This window comes from Mustela lutreola, chromosome 10, assembly GCF_030435805.1.
Source record: "Mustela lutreola isolate mMusLut2 chromosome 10, mMusLut2.pri, whole genome shotgun sequence".
Lineage (NCBI taxonomy): Eukaryota > Metazoa > Chordata > Mammalia > Carnivora > Mustelidae > Mustela > Mustela lutreola.
Window position 1 is genome coordinate 81,014,906 of NC_081299.1, and position 22,606 is coordinate 81,037,511.

Sequence of the window (22,606 nt, forward strand, 5' to 3'; positions counted from 1 at the left end):
AACCTTCTATATACCACGGTTTTCCCTACCCAGACAGTCCTATGATAACATTTAATTTCCAAATTAGACACAAGAAGGGATGAAACATAATTACTAATAAAATAGAATGATTATAATGAGATACCTGTAATCAAAATTATGTGAATGTGGTCTCTCTCCCTCAAATCATCTTCCGGTGCTGGACTCCACGTGCCTGTGACGGTGGGGGCCCTGGGGCGCCTCGGTGAGGAGACGGGGAAGCGACGTGAGTGACGCAGGCGAGTGACGTAGTGGTGGGCGACTCCTGACCTCCCGGGGATTCTTCAGGAGGAGGATCGTGGGCTTCCACACCGAGGTGGACCTGGGTAAGTGAAACTGCGGAAAGCAAGCCCGCGGGAAAGGGAGCACTGCTCTAGTTGCTCTAGTTTCAACCCAAGCCGACTCAGGCGCCTCCGGGGCTGCCGGCTGTCCCTGAAACAGCCAGCTTGGTGTGGCTCAGTGCAGCGAGCCAGCTGCGTTCGGACCGTGTGTTCAAGGTGTGTGAGAGGTAGTATCTTCTTTTCACTAGTGAGATGTGTACATCCGTGAAAACTGGCAAGTGTTACAGTAGTATGCCCTTTGCTGCAAGTGATGCAGTCCCCAAGAGAACTGGTTAAGGCTGAGAAAGAAGGCGGTTTGGTGTTAGGATTCTGGGAGCGCTCACACAATGGAAGGAAGACCTGCGCTGCCAAAAGAAGGTAAGCTGTCTTCCAGCACAACCCGACCAGAACTGAGTGCTGCTAGGACTGTCATTCTCTCTCTCTCTCTCTCTTTCTCTCTCTCTCATTATCTTCTGTCTTCTTTAAGCTTTCATTGGAACTTCTGGGGATGGTGGGGTAGGGGAGTTACCCAACTGAGAACCGGTTCTGAACTCAGGTTTGACTGCTTGCAGCTCCAAAGTCAATACCTGAGAGACAAGTGACGTGGGAAAGAAAAGCTTGCTCTGCTCAGGAAGCTGGTATCCTGAGAAGATGGTGGACTAACATCTCAAAGACCATATTCCCTGCCTAGGGGAGGCCAGACGGTTTGAAAGGGGAAAATGGAGGGGGCTACTGGCAGGAGAAGCAGGTGCCCAGGCAGTTAGGTGTCTGTTGAGATGACCCTGAACAGAGTTGGTGGTATATCTGGCAGCTCTTTTCAAATGTAGTCAGGCCTTACCTTCTGGAAAAGTCTGGTCCTTCACTCCTTAAGACCAGTGGTCTTCAAATTTCATGGAAAGTAAGTTAATTTTGCTACAGACCAAAGGGTTTAGTTCAGCAAGCAAGGAGTGCATAAGCTCAAAGCAAGTTAATCCTTCAGTGTAGTTTGATTGCTGGGATGCCTGGCTGGCTCGTCAATAGAGCATGTGAGTCTTGATCTTGGGGTTGTGGGTTTGAGCCCCACACTGGGTGTTGAGAGTACTTAAAAATTAAAACTAAAAAAAAAAAAGAGAGAGAGAGAGAGACAAGAGACTAGCTGGAGTGCTGTTCAGGGGAGAGGAAGGGGAAGAAGTTACTATATAAAGTCAAAACAAAGTTCACATTCAGCTTTGCAGACTTACTTAGGCCGTGTTATCTAATGGCTCTGACCTGATAATAGTCAGTTAAATGGTAACTTTCTCTCAGACTTTTTGGGAAGAATTACATGTAGTGATATGCATAAGTCACTTAGCATAACACTGGCCTATAGTAGCAGCTAGTCAATAAATAGTTTTTTGGTTACCATACACTTAAGATTCTTTCCTGCCTGGTCTTTCATCTCCCCCTGGCAGAAAAGCCAACATAAAAAAATTGTGAAGATCAGCTTCAAGAGCATCTAAGATGACATCAATTGTAAGGTAAGCCATTATTTTATTTACCTTTAAAATATGCTGCCAAAAAATATGCTGCCAATTATACTATGGCTCATCACTTGGGTTTTTTTATACTCCTTGAAAAAGCTTTTTTAGACTTATTTAGATGTATATTAAAAAGAAGATACACGGACGCCTGGGTGGCTCAGTTGGTTGGACGACTGCCTTCGGCTCAGGTCATGATCCCAGAGACCTGGGATCGAGTCCCGCATTGGGCTCCCAGCACCATGGGGAGTCTGCTTCTCCCTCTGATTTCTCCTCGCTCATGCTCTCTCTCACTACCTGTCTCTCAATAAATAAATAAAAATATTTAAAAAAAAGAAGATATGCAAAAAATTGGTTAAAATGTTCCTGAAACTCCTTCACATTCTGTGTCTGATGGCTGTGAATCAATGTATCAACTCAGAGGCATCAGTGTCTGTGTTTTTCCACATGTATCATCCTTTATTCCATCAAGAGCATCAGTAAGATGGCATTTCTTTTAAAGAAGTCATTCCACCAATGCTAGGATTCTAGAACTTTTTCCAAATTGCTAATACCCATTCTGCCATTCTGCGACTTTTGAGACTGCTGCTTTCATGATCTCCCCAGAAATCACCTGATCAAGGAAAACATCCAAGTTAATGCATGTGCGAGCTATGGAGGTGTCTGCTGCCTGGCCAATGGCCAGTGCAAAGTGCCGTGAATGGTGTAAAGAGACCCAATTTCAGAGCTGTTAAAACGTGAAAATATGTGCATCTAAGGGTTGATGTACAAATGGCGGACAGCGCACATCATTATATGTCCCACACTTAGAAAAAACAGGTCACCATAAAATTATTTGAAATAGTGAGCTCATTTAGTGCATTAAAAAGTATTCGAATAACCCCTCTTTAATCTATATAAAATGAGGTGTACTTGTCTTAGTCACATTTTCTTTCTTTTACATCAACAGGAAATGGTAGACTGAGTTTTAGGCTAAAAACAACTTACCCTAAGTCAAGGAACAGTTTTCTTCAGTTCCGTTAGCATCCTACTCACAGAGACAAATTGGTGCCATTGGAAGATACTTGGGACCTGCAGCCCCTTCTTGCCAACATTTGTTGTTTTAACATAAAAATCAAGCAGCAGCAAAGCTTAAGAGTTTTAAAAGAACAATTTCCTTTAATTTTCAAGTTGAGGGCATATTTAGCTCAAAATCAGAAATAAAAGGAATCTTATAAAAATATGATGAACTTACTAACCCGTATCTTCCTCCCAGCACTCTTTTTTTTAAAAATTGAGATACGCTTTATGTAAAATAAAATGCATAGGTCTAAAATAGTACAGTTAAATGGCATAAAGTCATATAACCACCACCCCAGTCAAGAAATAGAATATTTCCATCATGACAAAAATGTTCCCTGGGCCCCTTTTCAATCATTTCCCCCGTCCCCTTCAACATAGTAGTCTTTTAACTTTAGACAGTAGTCTTTTAACTTAAATCATGGGTCATGGGTCAACAACATATTAAAGTATCAAAAAGAAAAAAAAAGAAAAAACTTCTTAAGTGATTGTGAGTTATAGGGAGAAAAATCTGTTTTGTAACTTAATCTTAATTGCTATGGCTATGTTGTTATATATAATAACTATCCTGTCTTTAAGTGTTTTTGCTATTTTTAAAATTATTAATATTAACCTGAATAGTAAATAAAATGTATACCCTAGTCACACATGCACAGGTGGAAATATGATCTGTTTTTAGCCAGGCTGGATCAGGTAGCTTGTGGTGTCCCATTTCAGTTTAGGACATAAACACTATATAGATTTGCCTACCACATGACTTTCAGGCTTAGCCCAGCAGTCTCAAAACTTTATATTGTGTAAATAATTACTTAAAATTTAATTTTCCTTTGCATATAACAAAGTGAAGTGGAAACTGTGGGAGACCATTACTGGCATGTAAAAAGTTACTGTGGGTGACAATGTTTCTCTTTTTCACTCCCCTGTATGAAACCAGGGGACTTTAGTAGGAGTAATTCACTACTTTTTGCCCAGTTGTACTTTCTTAATTCCAAATGTGATTCCAGTAAAGACAAGGGTTATAATCTTCTTGCTTAATGTTGATGTGTATTAACATGTTCAAGGGCTAATAAAATCTGGTCAGAATCAGAGTAGAGGTAATAAGAAAAAAATGAGCCACCGTCTATTTACTTTGACAGTAGGACTACGGGTTCACTCATTCTTGATTTATTCTATAAACATTGAGTGCCTTTTGTATGCCAGTCACTATACTAAAGTTGGAGGTACAACCAAAGATAGAATAACCAGACCAGAACCAAAGACAATTTTGGACAGAGTGGGATCTCAAAACTTGTCCACCCAATAAGAAGTCAATCAGTTCCAACAAGGAGTTGATCTCCCTGGACAATCACTTGTCCAGAGAGCGAGGACAAGTACAATGTCAATTACTCATTGCATCAAAGTCATACTCTACTGGGGTTATAGACACATAAGCAATTACAATACAGTTTGACAAGAGTGTAAATATGATAAGTAGTGGGGAAATATAGGAAGAGTCCTCATCTCAGACTCTGATGGAGGGGTGTGATTCAGATCTAAAGAATGAGAAAGAATTCACCAGGTAAAGAAGGGGGCAAGTAGCTTATAAGAAAGGAGAAGGAGATGGGACAGAGTATTTGGTAACATGATCCCAATAGTAGGAACTCTGGCCATGCTTCTTCTCGAAGTATAAAGTTCCTTTTGAAACAAATGAAGCCATCAGTGAAGAAATTACTGGCCAATCAAGGTTTCAAAGAGAATTGAGAATCACATAAATATAGCAGGATTTTACCTGAACAATAGACCAAGTATTCTAGATCCACTTTTCTATTCTAAGATAGTTTTTATATTCCTAGGGAGAGACGAGACCCTTCCAACTGATAAAAGTGCCACAAAGGAATTTTGATGTTGTTGTTGTTTTCTTGGTTTGATTTTTCTGTCCACTGAAAACAGAATGAAACAAAAAAGTGAAAACAACAGGGAAATACAGAAACCCTACCACAAAGGGACTATTGTCTTGATCCAGATTGCGTTAGAAAAACTGGCAAACTAGTGCTTCTCTGTTCTGATTGCTGGGAAACACATCACCGTCATTATGAAATTCTTGAGATGCACGCAGGCAATTTCATCTATTTCCATGATTTCAACAGGTTGCTGATTACCAGATGAGTTATCTCTTAAGACCTGTCTCTCCCACTACAATACAACTTCCAAGATGTATGTGTCAAAAAGCCATCGTTTCCCTGAGGCTTGGTGTAATACTTGGCACATAGTAAGGTGCTCAATGAAAGCTTGTTGAATGAAAGTAGAAATTTCTTCCCAGCCATCTTTTTCTCCAGCTTTCCTCCTTGTACCCTGTGATGGGGAAATTCAAACATGATGGCCAAACCAGAATTCCTTGGCCTTCACTGACAGCCCTCTGTTCACTTGGCAGGACACTTACCAGCTGGCCCCAGGAAAGGCTGCTGTCTCTCCCAAACTGGATTGGGAGCTTCTGAAGGATGGTGGTGGTGTCTTAATCAGTCATGGAATGCCTGAGATCTCCTACAATCACTAGGATATAGTAAGTGCTCCTAACTTACTGAATAAGGAATTGTATAAAGAGTTTGTGAACTTTGCAATGAGTTTATTTGTATCAACAAATATTCACTGCATTCCTAATTCACTAGGTATTGTTTTAGGTATGGAGGATACAGAGGTGAAGAAGACTGATAGGGCCCCCAGCTTTATGGAGGTCAAAATTCTGGTGGAGACAGACAATAAACATGTCTGACTCTGTTTGACTGCTGACAGCTTTCAAGCCCCAGCCCTCCCTCTTCCCTGGTGTCCCGCCTCTGGACAAGTGGGTGAGGAAGTCTGGACACTCCCTCCTTTGTTCAGACCATAGAAACCCCAGCGATGTATAGGAGACTTTTAATTTTAATTTTATCCCTGGCCCCACCACAATGAACACCAGAACCTTTCACCCCTGACTTCAGTCAGGCCATTTTGAATTGCCCTGTTCTTCCCAGAAAGCCTCAGCATGTGAGCCATAAGCCCTTTGGATCCTGCTGGTACATGTATGTGTCCTCATGATTCTGGACACCTGAGCCATTTTGGTGGTGCTGGTGGGAGACTGATCCCATTTTCTGTGGAGCAACCACAAGACACATATAAACAAACAAGGTGATTTCAGGTAATGGTAAATATTATGGGAAAAATAAAACAGGACAGGACAAGCAGTGAGGGGTGGCGGCAGTCAAGGCATGGGAAAAGGGTAAACTCTGCAGGATCAGGTATGTGACAACTTAATCTCTTGACCAAAACTCCACTTGATGTTGTGGGGACTGCCAGCTGACTCCTAATATTTTCCCTTTCTCCATAGTAAAGGAATAACAACAGTATTTCATTTCCTCCTCCACTTTTAGCTGGACCTAGAATAAAAATGCCATTTACCAACCCCTTAACTGGGAGTGGTCATGGGACTAAATTCTAGTCAATGGGATTGGATGGAGTCCCATTCTCTTGATTAGATGCAGACTTGGTGGTTGGAGCTCCAGGGACCACCCTGGAGCATGGTATGACAGTGGACCCAAACTGTGCACAGCAGAACCACAGAAGGGAAGTACCATTGGTCCCTACCTTGCGGAGCACCCCAGCTTTGCCTGCCTCCCTCCACTGAAACCTCTAAGACAAAACCCCTGTGTCTTGTTCAAGGTGCTGAAGTTTTAGGTTTTGTGCTTTTCTCACTTGAATGAATCCTAAACCATACATTTGTTGGACTTATCACTTTTGAACCTATTATTTTCTCTCTTCATGCCTTTCACCAACTCTGTTTTCTTTACTTAGTCCATTTCTTTTCTTTTCCCTTCCCTCCCTTTCTGTTCTTTTCTCCTTATTGAGCATTATACAAAACTCAAATACCTTGACCTATTCTCTATTGAATACATTTTAAAAAGTAACCTATTATAGAGAATGTAAAATACACAAAAGTAGACAGTATAGAATACCAAATCTTTCTGCACTCACAACTCTGCCACACCAATTTGTAATCTATGGTCAACTCAGCCACAGCCATACTCCAGCCTCTCGCCCCTTTCTGCATTATTTTGAAGCAAATATCAGATCTCATATTATTACCAAATGGAGTTTCAGGTCTCCCTATTGCTTAAAAAGCAGATGAAGCCATACTTTTCTTCTATAAATAAAGCCAACTTTTAAAAATTCATTATTTTTATTAACATATAATGTATTATTTGCTCCAGGGGTACAGGTCTGTGAATTGTCAGGCTTACACACTTCACACTACTCACCTTATCACATTCCTTTTCCAATATCTATAACCCAACCACCTTCTCCCTAACCCCCTCCTTCCAGTAACCCTCAGTTTGTTTTGTGAGATTAAGTCACTTATGGTTTGTATCCCTCCCAATACCATCTTGTTTCATTTATTCTTCTCCTATACCCTTAACCCCCCATGCTGCAACTCCACTTTCTCATATCAGGGGGATCATATGATAGTTGTCTTTTTCCGATTGACTTATTTCGCTAAGCATGATACGCTCTAGTTCCATCCACATCATCACAAATGGCAAGATTTCATTTCTTTTGATGGCTGCATAGCATTCCATTGTGTATATATACCACATCTTTATCCATTCATCTGTTGATGGACATCTAGCTTCTTTCCATAGTTTGGCTATTGTGGACATTGCTGCTATAAACATTCGGGTGCACGTGCCCCTTTGGATCACTATGTTTGTATCTTTAGGGTAAATACCCAGTAGTGCAATTGCTGGGTCATAGGGTAGTTCTATTTTCAACATTTTGAGGAAACTCCATGCTGTTTTCCAGAGTTTAAAACCAAATTTTTAACTCATGTTTTTCTTCACTTCCTTTTCATATTAAGTGTTCACCTTACTATTTCCCTGCTCTTTGCCCCCCCCATTCCTTTTTTCTCCCTCATTCCCCTCTCTTTCTGTATCTAATACATCATTTGCCAATAGCCCACCCCCCCACACACATTTTTTTTTAAAAAGGAAGTCCAGGTCTAATTTTCTCAGTCATAGATGTAGTTCTTTGATCTACCTACTTCTTTTGATTTTCAACCACTGAGAATCATTTTGCCAAAATGGCAGAATTTCCTCATTTATAGTTCCTTTGTGAGTTTGAAAGTATTTTTAAAAAGTCACATAGTCCCCAAACTACTCTCCCTCTGTCCCCATAATAAAAACTGGCTACACTAGTAGTACACTGTGAGAAAATGTAAAAGGAATCCAGTTTACAGTAATAACAAAAATTAAGTATTGGATGTTATTTTAATTATACAAACTCTAAAACCCGACTGATACTGAGGACTTGTTTTTATAATATAGATAAGGCATTGAACTCTTATGTCATTGGACCTGGGCCATGTGGATGTTTTCCCACAAAGCAAGCTAGAACTGCTTCAATACCACTCATGGGTAAGAATCAAACATGTTTCTCATAGGCAGAATGTAACCAAGCTTTTGGAGTGAGTACAAATTATTTGGACATGGTGGAGGTGGATCTTGCCACCAAGTGGTATGATTACAAAGTCACTGTCAAATTCTTACAGATTTTATTTGTTTTTATTTTGTTTTCTTGGTGAAAAATCAATTTGTGACTTTTCGCACTGTAACAAAACAAAAAGAACTATGACCAATTAAACCAACAGTCTTTGTGTACCTTTGGAAACAGACTACGTTCCTAAACATTACAAATATATTTCTCCTCTGGGAAGTTGTGGGAAGTGGGTGTTACTCCACCCATTTCTTTCACCTACTACATTGACCTTCATACCAATAAGAAAATGTGAAAGAACTTGTAATTGTTGCTCGTTGTGTTTACTTGTCTAACTTAATACTCAAGTCTTTGAGAGCAAGGGCTTGTTGCTTTCATCTCTATTTCAAAACACTAAGCTTGTAGGGTCAGGCCAGTCAACAGTCAATGTGTGCCCAGAACATTTTATGAAATGAGTAAATACAGAAACTCTTCAGTAGGAGAACCGCTCACACAGCTCATTGAAGTTCAGGTTCATTTCGCAAGTTGGCATTTAATGCCTCTTTTATTCTTTACTCTTAGTGGTTCTCTCTCTGTCTTTTAAATTCCAGTTAGCTAACATAGAACGTTATATTAGTTTCAGGTATACAATACTCTTAGTAGTTCTTAAAAAGCATTTTTACTTTTCTTATAGTCTTAACATGATCATTTTCTTTATCATGTCCCACTACGTCACTATTCTTAGCTTTTTTGACATGATACTAACATTTAACCAACCTCTCCTAATACTCTTAAAATTGTGTGTTCTCACTTCTATGCCCCAGTGGGGTTTGACATACATTTTCTGATGTGTATTTAGTTCCACATACTACTCATGATGAAGTGAGAAGAAGTGTTTTCTCAGAAAAGCTAAAAGAACTATTTCCTGAGCTAATGGTTTTAACTGGAGGTGAGAGATTTAAAACTTCTCCTCCTTATGGTCTTGGTAAAACAACTGTTTAGAAAAGTTGCATGTATAAATATTCTAGCAAATCATACACTGTTTAAGGGAGGAGAAGTATGGAGAGGGAGAGGCAGAGAAAAAGAAAGTGCTCTAACTAGACATTCATCTACATGTCTAGACATTCATTCCACATTTAAATATTTAGAATTTTCAGTAGCCTGTGAATACAAGAAAATTTATTACATTAAGGTAGATATTTGACATGTAGATATTTGACATGTAGCTGATATTTTCATAGTGTGAGAAATATCAAGCTGACATTATGCTTTCTCTGTGATGATTACTTCCAAATGTCAGAGAGTAGAAACTTATTCATGGGATTTCGGGGCCTTAGGATAGTGTCAATTTAAAAGACATTCACATCGACTTCTTTTTTTATTTAAACATGCTAAATGGAAGATGAAAAGCAGGTTAAGAAATCAACAGAGAAAGGAAGAGCAAAGAAGAAACATATTGACAAGAAAATTTTAAATAGATTGATGTACTCTTACATCAATTTCATGAAACCCTAGCTGACCGCAGGCTTTGTGATTGCCTCCTAATATTTCTGACAAGTGGAGCCTTGCTGTTCATATTATTTTCACTCCCATCACTTATGTTGAATTTGGGAAATTAAAAATAAGATATGAACTATTTGACTTTTTGTAGACTATCCTTAATAAATAAGGCTAATAACTAAAATTTGTATTTTAATACTGGCATTGGACTTCAAACTAAAATCAAATAACTTATTGATATTTTAAATTTAAAATGTATTCTTTTGTTCACCAAACTCCTTAGAAGTTAATTATGAACCTACTGAATTGCTATTTTAGAAGTAACTCAAAGAAATTTTAAAAATTATTATTAAACAAATTGGCCACATCAGAGATAATTATGAGTTTAAATAAGCCTTTGTCTTTCCCAATTATGTGCACAGCAGTGCTCCTAATTACTTGGGGTCACCGAAATCCCATGGCATCCTGTGAAAAGCATTTCTCCTGCAGTTTATCTGGTTAGATTTCCTTTCTTTTGTGGGGGAAGCCAGCGTCTTCTCCTTTTTAAAAACCCCTTTTAGCAACAGTGGGAACAATGTTGAGGATAATAACATGATTTTTGTTGTGACTTGTGTAGGTCAATGACAGGAGTCACCCTGTAGCCGTCTAAGTTCTCTAATTCATCTTACAAATTTATTTCTGACTCAAAGAAAAAAATTGTGGAACCTCAGTGAGCTAGACAAGCTACTTCCTGGAGCTGCAGAATTTGAAATTGTTACTTAGAAAAACAAAAGGACAAGCCAAACATGCTGGCTGATAGAACTATCTCAGAGGATCTTCGTAATCTTGTTCACTATATCAAAGCTGGAACAGAATGGATTGATAATTCTCTTATCCTATTGGTGTTGCTCAAACTCTTAAACTGAAATGCTGAATTCAAGGACGATCATTCCATTATTAAAGCTTTAAGTGTCCCATTGTTTTGTATTCATCGAGTATCCTAAAATGAGTAATACTGAAAAGCTAGAGTTTGCTACGTTTCCACACTTGATGTACTCCTCCCAAGGCCAAGGAATCTGGGCTGTTCCCTGTGAAGGCAGGAGACAACTGGGAAAGTTAAGACGTTGCCAGCACCCTGGCACATAACGACCCACAAAGTCCACAGCCACCCCAGTGACATCCTTAGAATGGCAGGAGCTGTAGGCCCTCTGCGTTTGCAGGGTTAAGAGAAACAGGTCTCAGGAATCTGCCTCTGGCTCATAGTCCCAGTGCCAGGTCCAGCTCAGCATCTGGGCTCGTTATTGCCCCCGGCCTTTTCCGGGTGTCTCACACTGCCAGAGTCACCAACAGCTTCATCTGGACAGAGTGTTTCCTGCTGACTGCAAAGTCCCCAACACCCAGCTCCATTTTGGGCCGGACCAGGGCTCACCTCCTCACTGATCACTTTCCTGCTTGTTTTTGTCTTTCTAAGCTTCAAGTTCCTTTCTTCCACTCTGTCCTCTACCCCGAGCCCAGGGCCAAGTCTGGGTGGGAATGGTGGGCGTTCAAAGCCTGGGCTAAAGTTAGGGGATTTCGGGCTTTGCTGGGAGGCCTCCCACCTTCCTCTGTTAGAAAGCAGCGGGGGCGCTGTACGGTCGCCTCTGGCTTCCGAGAGAAGTCTCCCGGGAAAAGTCCCCCGCAAAGAGACCGAGCCTTGCGCCAGGACTGCAAGGAGCTTGGACGGCGACTCTTAAGCCAGCGTCCTCACCCCGCGCGTCGACCGTGGAGACGCAGGGCGCCCCCAAGTGGCCGCCGTGCCGCGCGGCTCCGGGCCGGTGAGGGCGGCGGCAGCGGAAGTGGAGGGGCGGTGGCGGCGGCGGCGGCGGAGCCTGGGCGGCCATGGCAGATGCCGCGCGGGAGGAGCTCTCGGCCCTAGCGGCGATTTTCTGCGGGCCGGACGAGTGGGAAGTGCTGAGTCGCTCAGGTGACTACCCCGGCGAGGGAGGGCCCGGGCGTCCTTCTTCCCCGCCACTGGGACCGGGCTGCCTGCCCCAGGGTCCACCCTCGGGGACCCGGCTAGTGGAAGGATGAACGGCACGCCCCGGGACTGGAGATGTGTGGGAGCAGCCGGCAGAGTGAGGCGACCCCTCCAACGTGGACTGTGTGTCGGCGTGCACTCCGCCCCGCAGGGGACTGAGCTCGCAGCGCGCAGGCCGGTGCGGCCCGCCGGCCGGCCCCCGCCCCACCGCCACCGGCCGAGCGCCGGGCCCTGCGCCTCTGCAGCCTGGCCCCGGAACGCACTCCGCCCGGGTTCCCGGGCCGCCCGTGTTGACTTCAGGTCTCACCTTGAAAAGAGGCCTGTCCTGACACCCCCAATTTAAACCCAGCTACCCAGATTACATTGTGTCCTTCCTAAGCTCTGTGCATTCCTTCAGGGCACCCACCATAGTTGTAACTCTGTTAAGGGCATTGAGGGTGCCCAGCAGCAGGTGGGCGGGGACCCTGTCTGTTACGTAATCACAAAACTCTAAGCTCCTGGGACAGTGCCAGGCATATGGTGGTTAGTTAAATGTTTGTTGAATGAATGTTTGAATTGGCTCTGTGCTCTATCCGAACCTTTTCTCGGTTATGTTTCCTAGTCGATTGCTCTTCTTTTGCGTTTTTCTGGCCCGCTGAAAGGTGACTGTCAGAGGCTTTTGGCGTGTTGATCTTTCAGCCCGCATGTACTGATGCCCTGTAAACACAAGGTTTCAGAGACACAGCCCTTGTCCTCTGCGAGCTTACAGTCCAGAAGGGTTCTTTTTGGCTATTTTTTGATGATAGTTAAAATTTATTCTGTCCCTGTCTGTGACTTATATTAAGTAAAAACCAGAACTGCAGATTTTGAAAAAAGTGCAGTGATACAAATAATTTTCAATTTTCACTTAGCTTTTAAATACATTATGTAAATTTTTTGGCATGGGATTTAGCCTTCTGTTATGTTTCAGCAACTATTAAAGTTGCCTTTCGGACCATAGATTGGTTGACCTTTAAGAAAGTAGTCTAAAAATGTTCTGGGTATTGTGAGAAAACCATCTAGGACTAAGATGGGTTTCGTGGTATCATTTGGTTGGTTATTCACACAGGAAGCCAGAGCCAAGACTTTTCATTCTTTCTTCCTTGCATCACCTGTGTGACCACAATTATGTTCTAGGCACTGTGAACCAATTTGGGTAATGCAGCTGCTTTCTTTTCAGTGCCTGGCCTGTCTTGTATCCTATATAGAAACTGTTGTTGACAGTCCATCCGAAATACTTTATTTTTAGTGTTTTCTTTTCACCCTCCTTCTGATTGGAGGATTCATAATTCTTCATCTTTCTTACTGTCTCCATGTGTCTCTTTATTGATAATTACTTCTGCCTGAGGCAGTTATTTAGGAGATCATCAGTTTTTCTAAATTCTTTCATGATGGATCAGTTGAAATATCCTGGAAAAATGAACACAAGATTTCCCATCACACCTTAAAGAGGATGGAGTGGTGGTGAGCTGGGTCATGAGTACATAGATAGCTATGCATGATACTGCTGACCAGTCAGAGAAAACCTAAAAAAGTAAGCATTGAAAGAAAGAGAGCAGATTTTTAATAGCGAGAACACTGTGGACCCTTTATCTGCTGTTAAATTGAGCATGACTTTCAAGCCATGCCTCCTAATTAATTTAATTCAGCATTCTGGCATCAATAAGTAATTGAATTATAAAAGAATTCAGTGTAACAACTTAGGACATTTTGTTGCTGAAAGGTTCATTGGAGAATAGAACAATTGAGTGATTGAAATAAGGATGTTTGATATCCACAACTGGGAATTAAGGGTAAGGTAAGGCTTTCTTTAATAGACCACAGTAAACATAAGTGGGCTGCTGGCTGTCGTTCTCACGGTCACTGTCAGCCTGGGTTGGACGATAGAAGATTGATACCAGAACATTAACACCATCAGTTCCATTCTGGCCTCCCCACAAATAATGCTGCTTCTTGTTGCCACTGGAATTAGGCGAACATCCCAGTGGGTGGGATTGCACTTCTGGTATGAGATTGCCCAGGAAGGGTTAGGCTCCCAACCCAGGGGTCAACTATAAAGGCCATCAGATTGAAGAGGCTGACTAATTGAAATCAGTTAAGTTGGGCTAATTTATGTTGGGAATTTCAGGGGATATAAGCACATGGCCTCTTTACAGTGGTTACAGTAAGCCTATAGTAAGAAGCATCAGGTATAATTGTCTTTTAAAGGTACAAATGATGTAAATCCCCACACTGCTGTCTACTAGGGAGGGCTATGGGTAGACCAAATCAGAAGTATTCTGCCTCTCCTGGTATAGTGCAGTCAGGCCAGGTGCCAAGTTTAATGGGGTCACCTTCCATGTACCTCATACTTCAAATGAATCTTACCTGATGAGGGGTACTCTTAGCTTTTTCATAGAGAAGTTAACAGATGCTCAGGCTGGTTAAGTAACCATCAGGCACCAGAGTATATGGACCCTTAATAGAGATGGGGCTGCTGCACGAGGAAAAGAATTCTTAGCAAGGATAACACTTACGAAAGAGCAATAAGAGCCCCCATAGAAAGGAGATGGGTGTCACCCAACTTATGTTCAGAGTAATTCTACAGGGGTGTGTGCGGGCATGCATCTGTGTGCACACCTATCAGGTAAAATGGATACTGTTATAAATCCTCATTTTCCTGATAGTTGAGGGTCCCGGATTATATTGCTGTAGTCAGTGCTCATTATATGTGGAGTTGTAGTTCTGGAAATTATCTTGTGGATCAGAAACTTGTAAAATGGGAGGTATATAAGACTCAGTATCATATAATATGTTGCACAGTAGCTTCAGCATGAATTTTTGTCTTCTGCTAACACTCATGTTCAGATTGGATTGGGCCCTCTTGCAAAATGAGTCATGACTGTCACCCACTGACCCCTCTAAATCTGCTCAGCTCTGTTTCCTGCTGATTGTCAGTACCGTGCTCACCTCTGCAAAATCAATTCAGCCTTGAACTTAACTTCTAAAGGATGGGATTGCCACTTTTAGCTTCACTTATTTTTAGTTTTCCTTTTGCTTTTTTTTCCCCTGTAGCCACATTTTTAAACACATATAAAAACCCAGCTATAGCATAAAAACAAGCACGAGGGGATGCATACTTGTGGCGAGCTGCCTGGGAGGAAGAGGAAAGAAAGCCCCGTGCAATGAAATACAACAGGGGACTAGGGCCTGCTTCTTGGTTTTCTGAATAATGGCTTACCTTGAGATATCTAAAAATTGAAGAAAAAAAGAAGCAAATAAAAGGAAAGTTAGTTGTATGTGATTTCTTAATGGGCTCCAAATGAATCTTGAAGAATGCATTCTATTAAATTGTTTACATTTTCCAATGTCTTCTGTTATTGGACAGTATTTATTAAGTTCCTATTGTGTAGCTATGAAAAACAGAAATTCTTAAAAATAACACTGCTGTGGAATTTGGGGTTCAGTTCAGTTTCTCTAGTTTGATTTTCTGTTGTTTGGAGTGTGGTTAGGTGTACAATTTCTTTCATGTACTTGTAAGGAAGAACAAGGTCTGAAACCTATTTTGGTTAGTGTTCTATTTATGAAATTGATACACTTATAAGGCAGAGTGACTTACTTAAAAAAACAAACAAACAAACTAGGGAATTTATATGTGAATTTCAACCAGAGGCAAGGCCTACATCTTTTGGTAGGTTCTTTAGGTCTTCAAACTTAGGAATCCTAATTTCAGTTTTCTAGGGCAAGTGTAAATTTTCTAGGGCATAGGTGTTTATTGACAATTATGAGTTTGTAAGTTAATGTGTTTTTTGAGCTCAGGGAGGGGCAAAGATTAGTGTTAGATTTAGAGCACGATTCTTTTTTCTGTTAATCACTCTAAGCTGTTAATAGTCTTAAAGCAGATAGAGGCAATTTTGTTTTTTGTGTCTCTCTTTTCCTTTAATGAAAAAACCAGATAGACAGTACATGTGGTTATATGAAAAATTCTGACATGAGAGAGAGCCAGTTTAATTGCATGTACAAACTAAAGCAGATATGAAATGGAAAGGTAATGCACATACTTCTAGAGTTTTAGGGAGAAAATGAGTTTTTAAAAGAATATAATTTTATTACCACATTAAATATCAGCAGAGTGGGGTCATTATTGGGCTTTTCATTTTCCTATAGAGATAACAGCATTTTGTGTAATTTTAGTTTGCAGCCCCAGTATGTGTGTATGTGTTGGGGTGGGTGGGGGGAATGGGCAGAGTCACTGTCTCTGAGAAGACCAATTAGGAAGAATGTTAATCCTTTCCAGTTCTTGAAAGAATCAAAGCAATTTTTCTTCTAAACATATAACTAATAATTTTATAGTTTTCTAAGGCAAAAGTAAGGATTTCTCCCATTGCTTTTTTTTTTTTTTTTTTTTTTTTTTTGAGAAAGAGAGAGATGAGGGGTAGAGAGGGAGAGAGAAGGGAGAGAGAAAATCCCAAGCAGGCTCCACACCCAGCCACCACCCCGAGATTATGATCTGATGCGAAATGGAGAGCTGAATACCCAACCAACTGAGCCACCCAGGTTCCCCTCTCCCTTGTTTTCTAGTTGCTGCCTAGGACCAGAAAATCCCTATGAGAGAAAAATGAAAACTGGTAAGGATTTGAAAGGCCAGCTCAATAGCATTTTCCTACTTTCTCCCTGAACTGCCTGTTTCTGTCAGTTGGTTACCTGCACTGGGGAGGAACAGGTATATACATACTTACATGGCAGAGATTGAAACACTGTGGGTTTCAGGGGTTTGATCAGAAAGGGATTCTTGCTTGAAGGGAAAGCTTGCTTTGTGGACACAGGTACTGTATTAGTTTCCTGTGGCTACTGTAACAGATTTCCAACAATTGGTGGCTTAAAATAACACCCATTTTTTTCTCTTGTCATCCTGAAAGTCAGGAGTCTGAAATCAGCTTCACCAGACTAAAAGCAAGTGGTCAGCAGGGTTGTGTTCCCTCTGGGGGCTGGAGGGGGAGAATCCACTTCTTTGCCTTTTCCAGCTGCTAGAGCTCATTTCTTGCATCCCTTTGCTCATGGTCCTTCTCTGTCTTCAAAGTTGGTAGCATGGCATCTGACTGCAGTGATTACATTGCCTTGGACAATTGTGATTACATTTTCCTTGTGATTACATTTAGGTCCCGTCTCGGGATCCATAACCCAATCACATCTGCAAAGGCCCTTTGCCATGTTCTGGCAATTAGGACATATACATTGTGGGACCACTATTTAGCCTATCACAGGTAGCAAGGACTTCTGCACCTGTGAGCCCCATGGTTACAAGCTAGCGCTCAGAGCTATTTATCTGTAAAATTTAAAAGCTTCTTATAACTTATGAATTATTTCTTGGCTATTGTCTAAAAAGAAAATTTTAGATAGTCCAGTGGTGAAGAAAGTAGTTCATTTGGTGTGAGAAAGTTCATTTGGTGTGAGTAGTTCATTTGGTGTAATTCTGGTGTGAGAGTACCACAGAATTAGTTCAAAATACCATGGAAATCGTAAGACAGAGTTTATAGGGGTGATGTTCATTTATGATGAAGGTATGAAGATCTTTAGAAGTTATGCCTCCCTTTCAGGGAGAAAGTAGGCTCCCTAAAGGATTTCTGGAGAATTTATTCCATCTAATGGTCATACATTGTCTGTAGGTGTATTTATAGTGCCCATTTCACATAGTGAAATGTACTGATCCAACTGACATTTAGGGACTCTATTTAATAATAAGATATTTTAAAAAATAAGGAACTCGGTGGAAGAAAGAAGGGTTTTGAGAAACATGATGAATTGTGGAGGAATATGCTAAGGTTTGGAAAATTTTTCTTTATCCATACCCATTTTACTTAGGTAAACACATTTTAGTTGTATCATTTTTTTTTAGAAATATTTTATTTATTTATTTATTTGACAGACAGAGATCGCAAGTAGGCAGAGAGGCAGGCAGAGAGAGAGGAAGAGAAGCAGGCTCCCCGCTGAGCAGAGAGCCCCATGCGGGGCTCAACCCCAGGACCCTGGGATCATGACCTGAGCTGAAGGCAGAGGCTTTAACCCATTGAGCCACCCAGGTGCCCCTAGTTGTATCATTTTAATATGGTCTTTATAATGGTTGCTGTCTGTGTTTCTGGGTAATGTCTTTAAATAGTAGTTCTTTGCCACTGATACCAAAAAGTCTATTTAAACAACAACAACGAAAACCGTTCTGTAGCAGATGTGTTTGGTCCTGTGTGAATCAACGTCTGTAACAATAGCTTTTACATAAGTGGAATCAGGTGGCTAGAAAGCCACATTAATGTTCTGTTTGGTTCTTCTGGGGCGGGGCGCGGGGCGTAGCCAGGTTCCAGTTGTTGAGGCTGTTGAGCAGCAATCCAAGTATGAAAATGAGAAAGGTTTGCCTGTTGCTGTCATGAAGGAGGATGGAACAAGGGCGTGTGGAGAAAGAAGCAGGGGTAGAGAGAGGCAAGTTAGCTTCAAAGATACCGCTCTGCACCCAGTTCTCTTCTACTCTGCTCTTCTGATGTGTGTGCTTCTGCCCCCTGCAGAATGAATCAGCCTGACGTTTTATCAACTTTTTGAAAAGTGGGGTGAAGCGGTGTGGAACACATCAGAGGGGTGAAGTGGAGCAAATCTGAAAGGGAGCAGTGTTTCATCTCCTAGCCTGTGTGTGCCTCCCCCTCCTCCTCGTGGAGCCAGAGAAGGCTGAATTGATGTCCGCCCCATTTTAGTTCATTCTGCTACTTTCATGTTACACTGATACTAATACATTTGAAGTCAGAAAAGAGCGGGGCCGGGCAGTTACTGTTTCATGCACAGTCATCAGTTTCTTGGGCCCTGCAACTATACTGCATTGTGGTGTTTGCTTTGACTTGAATCTGCCACCCGATGACCTGCCTTGGGTGCACTGTGTAACTTTTAAATTAATCACTGATTTTATGTATATGCAGCACTGTTTCTCTGTATGTTCATGTGAGTTCATTACGAGTTTCCAGAGTTAGAACTAAGTGAGGGTAGGAAAAAAAAATCATGTGATGAGAAAGCCTTCTGGTAAACCTGACCAGAAATGGGGCACTAGTCAGTGGAAATGCCTCAGAAGCTCTGGATGCTGGGATGCAGGAATCCATGTGTATATGTGTATGGTTGAAGAAGAGAATCTGTAAATCATGGCTCTCTTGGGATTATGTGTCTCTTTGTAAAATATATCCAGTTTTCTCATGAAACATCAATTGACATTGGAAATGAAAATCTTAACTTCTTAGTGTGCCATTCAAATTGAATTATGTATAGCTAATCATTATTTTTGGATGCTTTCCAGGGACAGAGGGGACGGTGTTCAGAATTCTCACAAAAGCTGAAGGCCTCATGGGTGCTGACGTACTTTTAGAATTGGTGTTCCATTTGCCGGTCAATTACCCTTCGTGTTTACCTGGTATCTCAGTTCACTCTGAACACCTGACCCGGGCCCAGTCAGTGACTGTGAAGGAGAAGTTACTTAAGCAAGCAGAGAACCTTTTGTCGGAACCTATGGTCCACGAGCTGGTGCTCTGGATTCAGCAGAATCTCAGGCATGTCCTCAACCAACCAGAAACTGGAAGTGGCAGTGAAAAGTGTACTTCTGCAACTGGCATGACTGTGGATGATGGACTGTGGCTAACTCTTTTGCATTTAGATCACATGAGAGCAAAGACCAAATATATCAAAACTATTGAGAAGTGGGCTTCCGATTTAAAGCTGACAGGAAAACTGATGTTCGTGGGTAAAATAATACTGATTTTACTACAAGGAGACAGAAGCAATATCAAGGTGCCAAAAAGTTTAATGTTGAATATGAATTGGGCTATTTTCTGCTAAAATGGTGTGTCTATAAGTGTGTTTTGTGACAGTGGGACAGGTTAATCATTAAGATGTTAATGGATCTCCATTTTTTTTAAAGAATGTCTCTAACTTCTAATTACAACAACAAACTTGCAAGCCTTGAAGAATAAATAGATTATATTTTTAAAAATTATTCCACATAATGAAAGGGATAGGTCATTAAAAAAATCTCTATAGTGCATGAATTTTGTTTCTTTAGTTAGCTTTGAGCCTCAACTTTATTAAATGTGCACTAAAAGTTTGTGCATATCTGTATTCCATTCCTCAGGCACAGTGTCTGTCTGTGGGTACTGTCTAACTTTTTGGCAGTTAAAAACATATTCAGACACTTTAATTTGGCTTCTGTAATACCTGGAAAGAGGAGCTGATCCTTCCTAACCAGGATTTAGTGTTAGTGGAAGTAGCATCGTTATGCTGTCAGCTTGTCACCTCCTACCTAACTTTTGTTTTCCACCTGACTTGTCTCAGCAGCTGCTTTCAAAATCATGATCTTCTTCAGATTCTCCAAGTTCGCACGCTCAACTCACCTAACCTATTTTATGTGGGACCAGACAAGGAAAGCTGCTTATTATATTTTAAATCTTGAAAGCACTACAAATCACTTAATAGGTTTATGCTTTCAGATGGGTTGGATCAAGAATACTTCAATTGAATTTATTCAAAACAGATTTAGTTTGCACAACCTATAATCTGAAAGATTTGTAGAATAACTACCTAGCTTTTTCAGAATGGGTGCTTATCACAATACTTATTTGGCATTTGGCTAACCAGATTAGTGCTGGGGTTATAGCATATAGATACCACAAATAATTAAAGCTGAATCAGTCTTGGTTTGAGGTCTGACCAAAGTACCAGATACTGCAAGGTGATTTATAGTATATCTATAAAACTTGACATTCTGGGTAAACTCCTGGCTGACAGAATGAATACAAATTAATTTCCTTGTTCATATTTCCCTAAAAGGCTCAGATTTTTCTTTAAGCCAGCTCAGGAGTGTTAGGTTAAGGCAGCTGTTTTGCAGATTGGATCCTTCAATTGATAAGTATTTATTTCATATATCTAGAACTTTGCTAATATAGAGGAATTGTACTTTTTATTTAAAGAGTTCTTTCTTTTTTATGAGCTTTCCCTAAAATGCCATTTAATGTAAATATCTCTGTTAAAATTTTTAAGATTATATATCAGGATTGAGAATTACAGGTACGTATTTATAGATGTCATCCAATTTGGACAGGTAAGTGCTGTGTGCCTGTTAATTTCTTTCAGATGCAGAAGTAGTCATAACACTACCATTAGCTGGTACTGTTAATTGTGCCAAAGCACTTTGTGCCAGGGTGTCCTCTGTGTGCTTTGCACAAATTAACTCTTTTAATCATCACAGCTTCCCATAAGGTAGGTACCGTTCTGAGTACCATTTTTTGGAGTAGATTCCTGAGGCACAGTGGGCTTAAGTAACCAGCCTGGAATCAGATTTAGGAGGCTGTGCAGTCCAGATTTAACCCTGCATTGTTTGAAGGCCTCCTTCTACCAGCACATTCTGCTGCCTAGTATAGAAAGACAGTGTAGCCCTCTTACTGCTTGATTCAGAAAGAGAGTACTCTAGGCAGGAAAATAAGCCTGCAGATGCATGGCTCCTTTAAAACTAGGACTTGGAGATTCAGAGTAAGATATGTACTTAATGTACTGATTTATCATTTAGGAGTACCTGCTTCTTCAAAAAACCTCCAAAGTAGATGTGGACTCAAGTGGAAAGAAATGCAAAGAGAAAATGATTAGTGTACTGTTTGAAACAAAAGTACAGACAGAACACAAAAGGTATAATTTAGTACTATTGCAGATGGAAAAGTAACTGAATCGATAATTATACTCTGACAAATCTAGGCATATTCATGAGTTTCTCTTGTATAATGCAGGTTTCTGGCATTTGAAGTCAAAGAGTATTCATCGTTGGATGCATTACAAAAGGAATTTGAAACTGCAGGACTTAAGAAGCTTTTCTCTGAATTTGTGCTTGGGCTGGTAAAATGAAATGGAAGACAGGAATCTTTTAGTCAGACAGCGGTGGCTTTTTGTTTTGTTTTGTTCTGTGTTTTACAGTGGATTTTGGGAATGGTTAATTGAAATTATCGTAAGGAAACAATTTTAAAGTTTCTCTGAAGCAAAATGATAGACACCATTCTAACTTCAGGAACAAAAGCCCATTTTGCTTATGGATTATTAAACTTTAAAAATGCCCATATATTCTAATTTTTGCCACTAAAGGCTAAGTTTAATAGATGGAATGTTATTTGAAAGATAAATATGAAATGATGGTAAATGAGCCCTTGTGATTATATAGAGGATTTGTTTGGAACTGTGCAATTTTCTAGCTAATTTTCTTGTAATTAAATGAATTTTTTTAAAGATTTCTTTTCATGTTTACTTTGTTCATGTTTACATTTTTAGCATTTGGTCATGATTTTCCCCAATTCAGCCTATTATATCTATGTTTTAAGTTGGATGTTATGAAAAATATAACACTGATTTCTTTGTGCAAGTATATAAACTGTCAGTTTAAATACAGAACTTGACTTTTGATCACTTTCTTTGGGGTCCTAGATAGCATAGTACTTATTAGTACACTAGTTAGTTATAGGACTAGGGAGTCAATTAAAATTAAAGTTAATATTATTGTTTTGGGGAGGAGGGGCAGAAGAGGGAGAGAGAGAATCTTAAGCAGGCTCCATAATGTGGGGTGTGCTCTCAAGACTCTAAATTCATGACCTGAGCTGAAATCAAGAGTCACATGCTTAACTGACTGAGCCACCCAGATGCCCCTTAAAATAATTTTTGAAAAAACTTATCTTCAGGTTTTATAA

General features: G+C 40.6%; 1 protein-coding gene across 7 annotated transcripts; it reads left to right on the forward strand.

Annotated features, from left to right (window-relative positions):
* Positions 1 to 147: 147 nt before the first annotated feature.
* RWDD3 (RWD domain containing 3) lies at positions 148 to 22,153 on the forward strand. Of its 7 annotated transcripts, none has more exons than XM_059136041.1 (8): positions 170 to 344; positions 548 to 716; positions 911 to 1,834; positions 5,304 to 5,432; positions 8,224 to 8,313; positions 19,189 to 19,676; positions 21,448 to 21,563; positions 21,662 to 22,153. In XM_059136041.1, exons 5-8 carry the CDS (start codon positions 8,310 to 8,312, stop codon positions 21,774 to 21,776), a joined length of 723 nt encoding a protein of 240 aa, XP_058992024.1. In that variant the 5' UTR covers positions 170 to 344; positions 548 to 716; positions 911 to 1,834; positions 5,304 to 5,432; positions 8,224 to 8,309; the 3' UTR covers positions 21,777 to 22,153. The 7 variants fall into 7 exon arrangements, with proteins under 7 accessions (XP_058992028.1, XP_058992024.1, XP_058992025.1 ...); XM_059136042.1 differs by having other exon boundaries at positions 1,769 to 1,834; XM_059136045.1 differs by lacking the exon at positions 8,224 to 8,313 and having other exon boundaries at positions 148 to 344.
* The last annotated feature ends 453 nt before the right edge of the window (positions 22,154 to 22,606 follow it).

Bases quoted from the DNA above. Each gene is read 5' to 3' on its own strand.
- RWDD3 (XM_059136040.1), top strand. From the start codon at position 11,729: ATGGCAGATGCCGCGCGGGAGGAGCTCTCGGCCCTAGCGGCGATTTTC. The intron at 11,814-19,188 runs GTGACTACCCCG...GATGCTTTCCAG, and splicing joins GGAAGTGCTGAGTCGCTCAG to GGACAGAGGGGACGGTGTTC. The intron at 21,564-21,661 runs GTATAATTTAGT...TGTATAATGCAG, and splicing joins GTACAGACAGAACACAAAAG to GTTTCTGGCATTTGAAGTCA.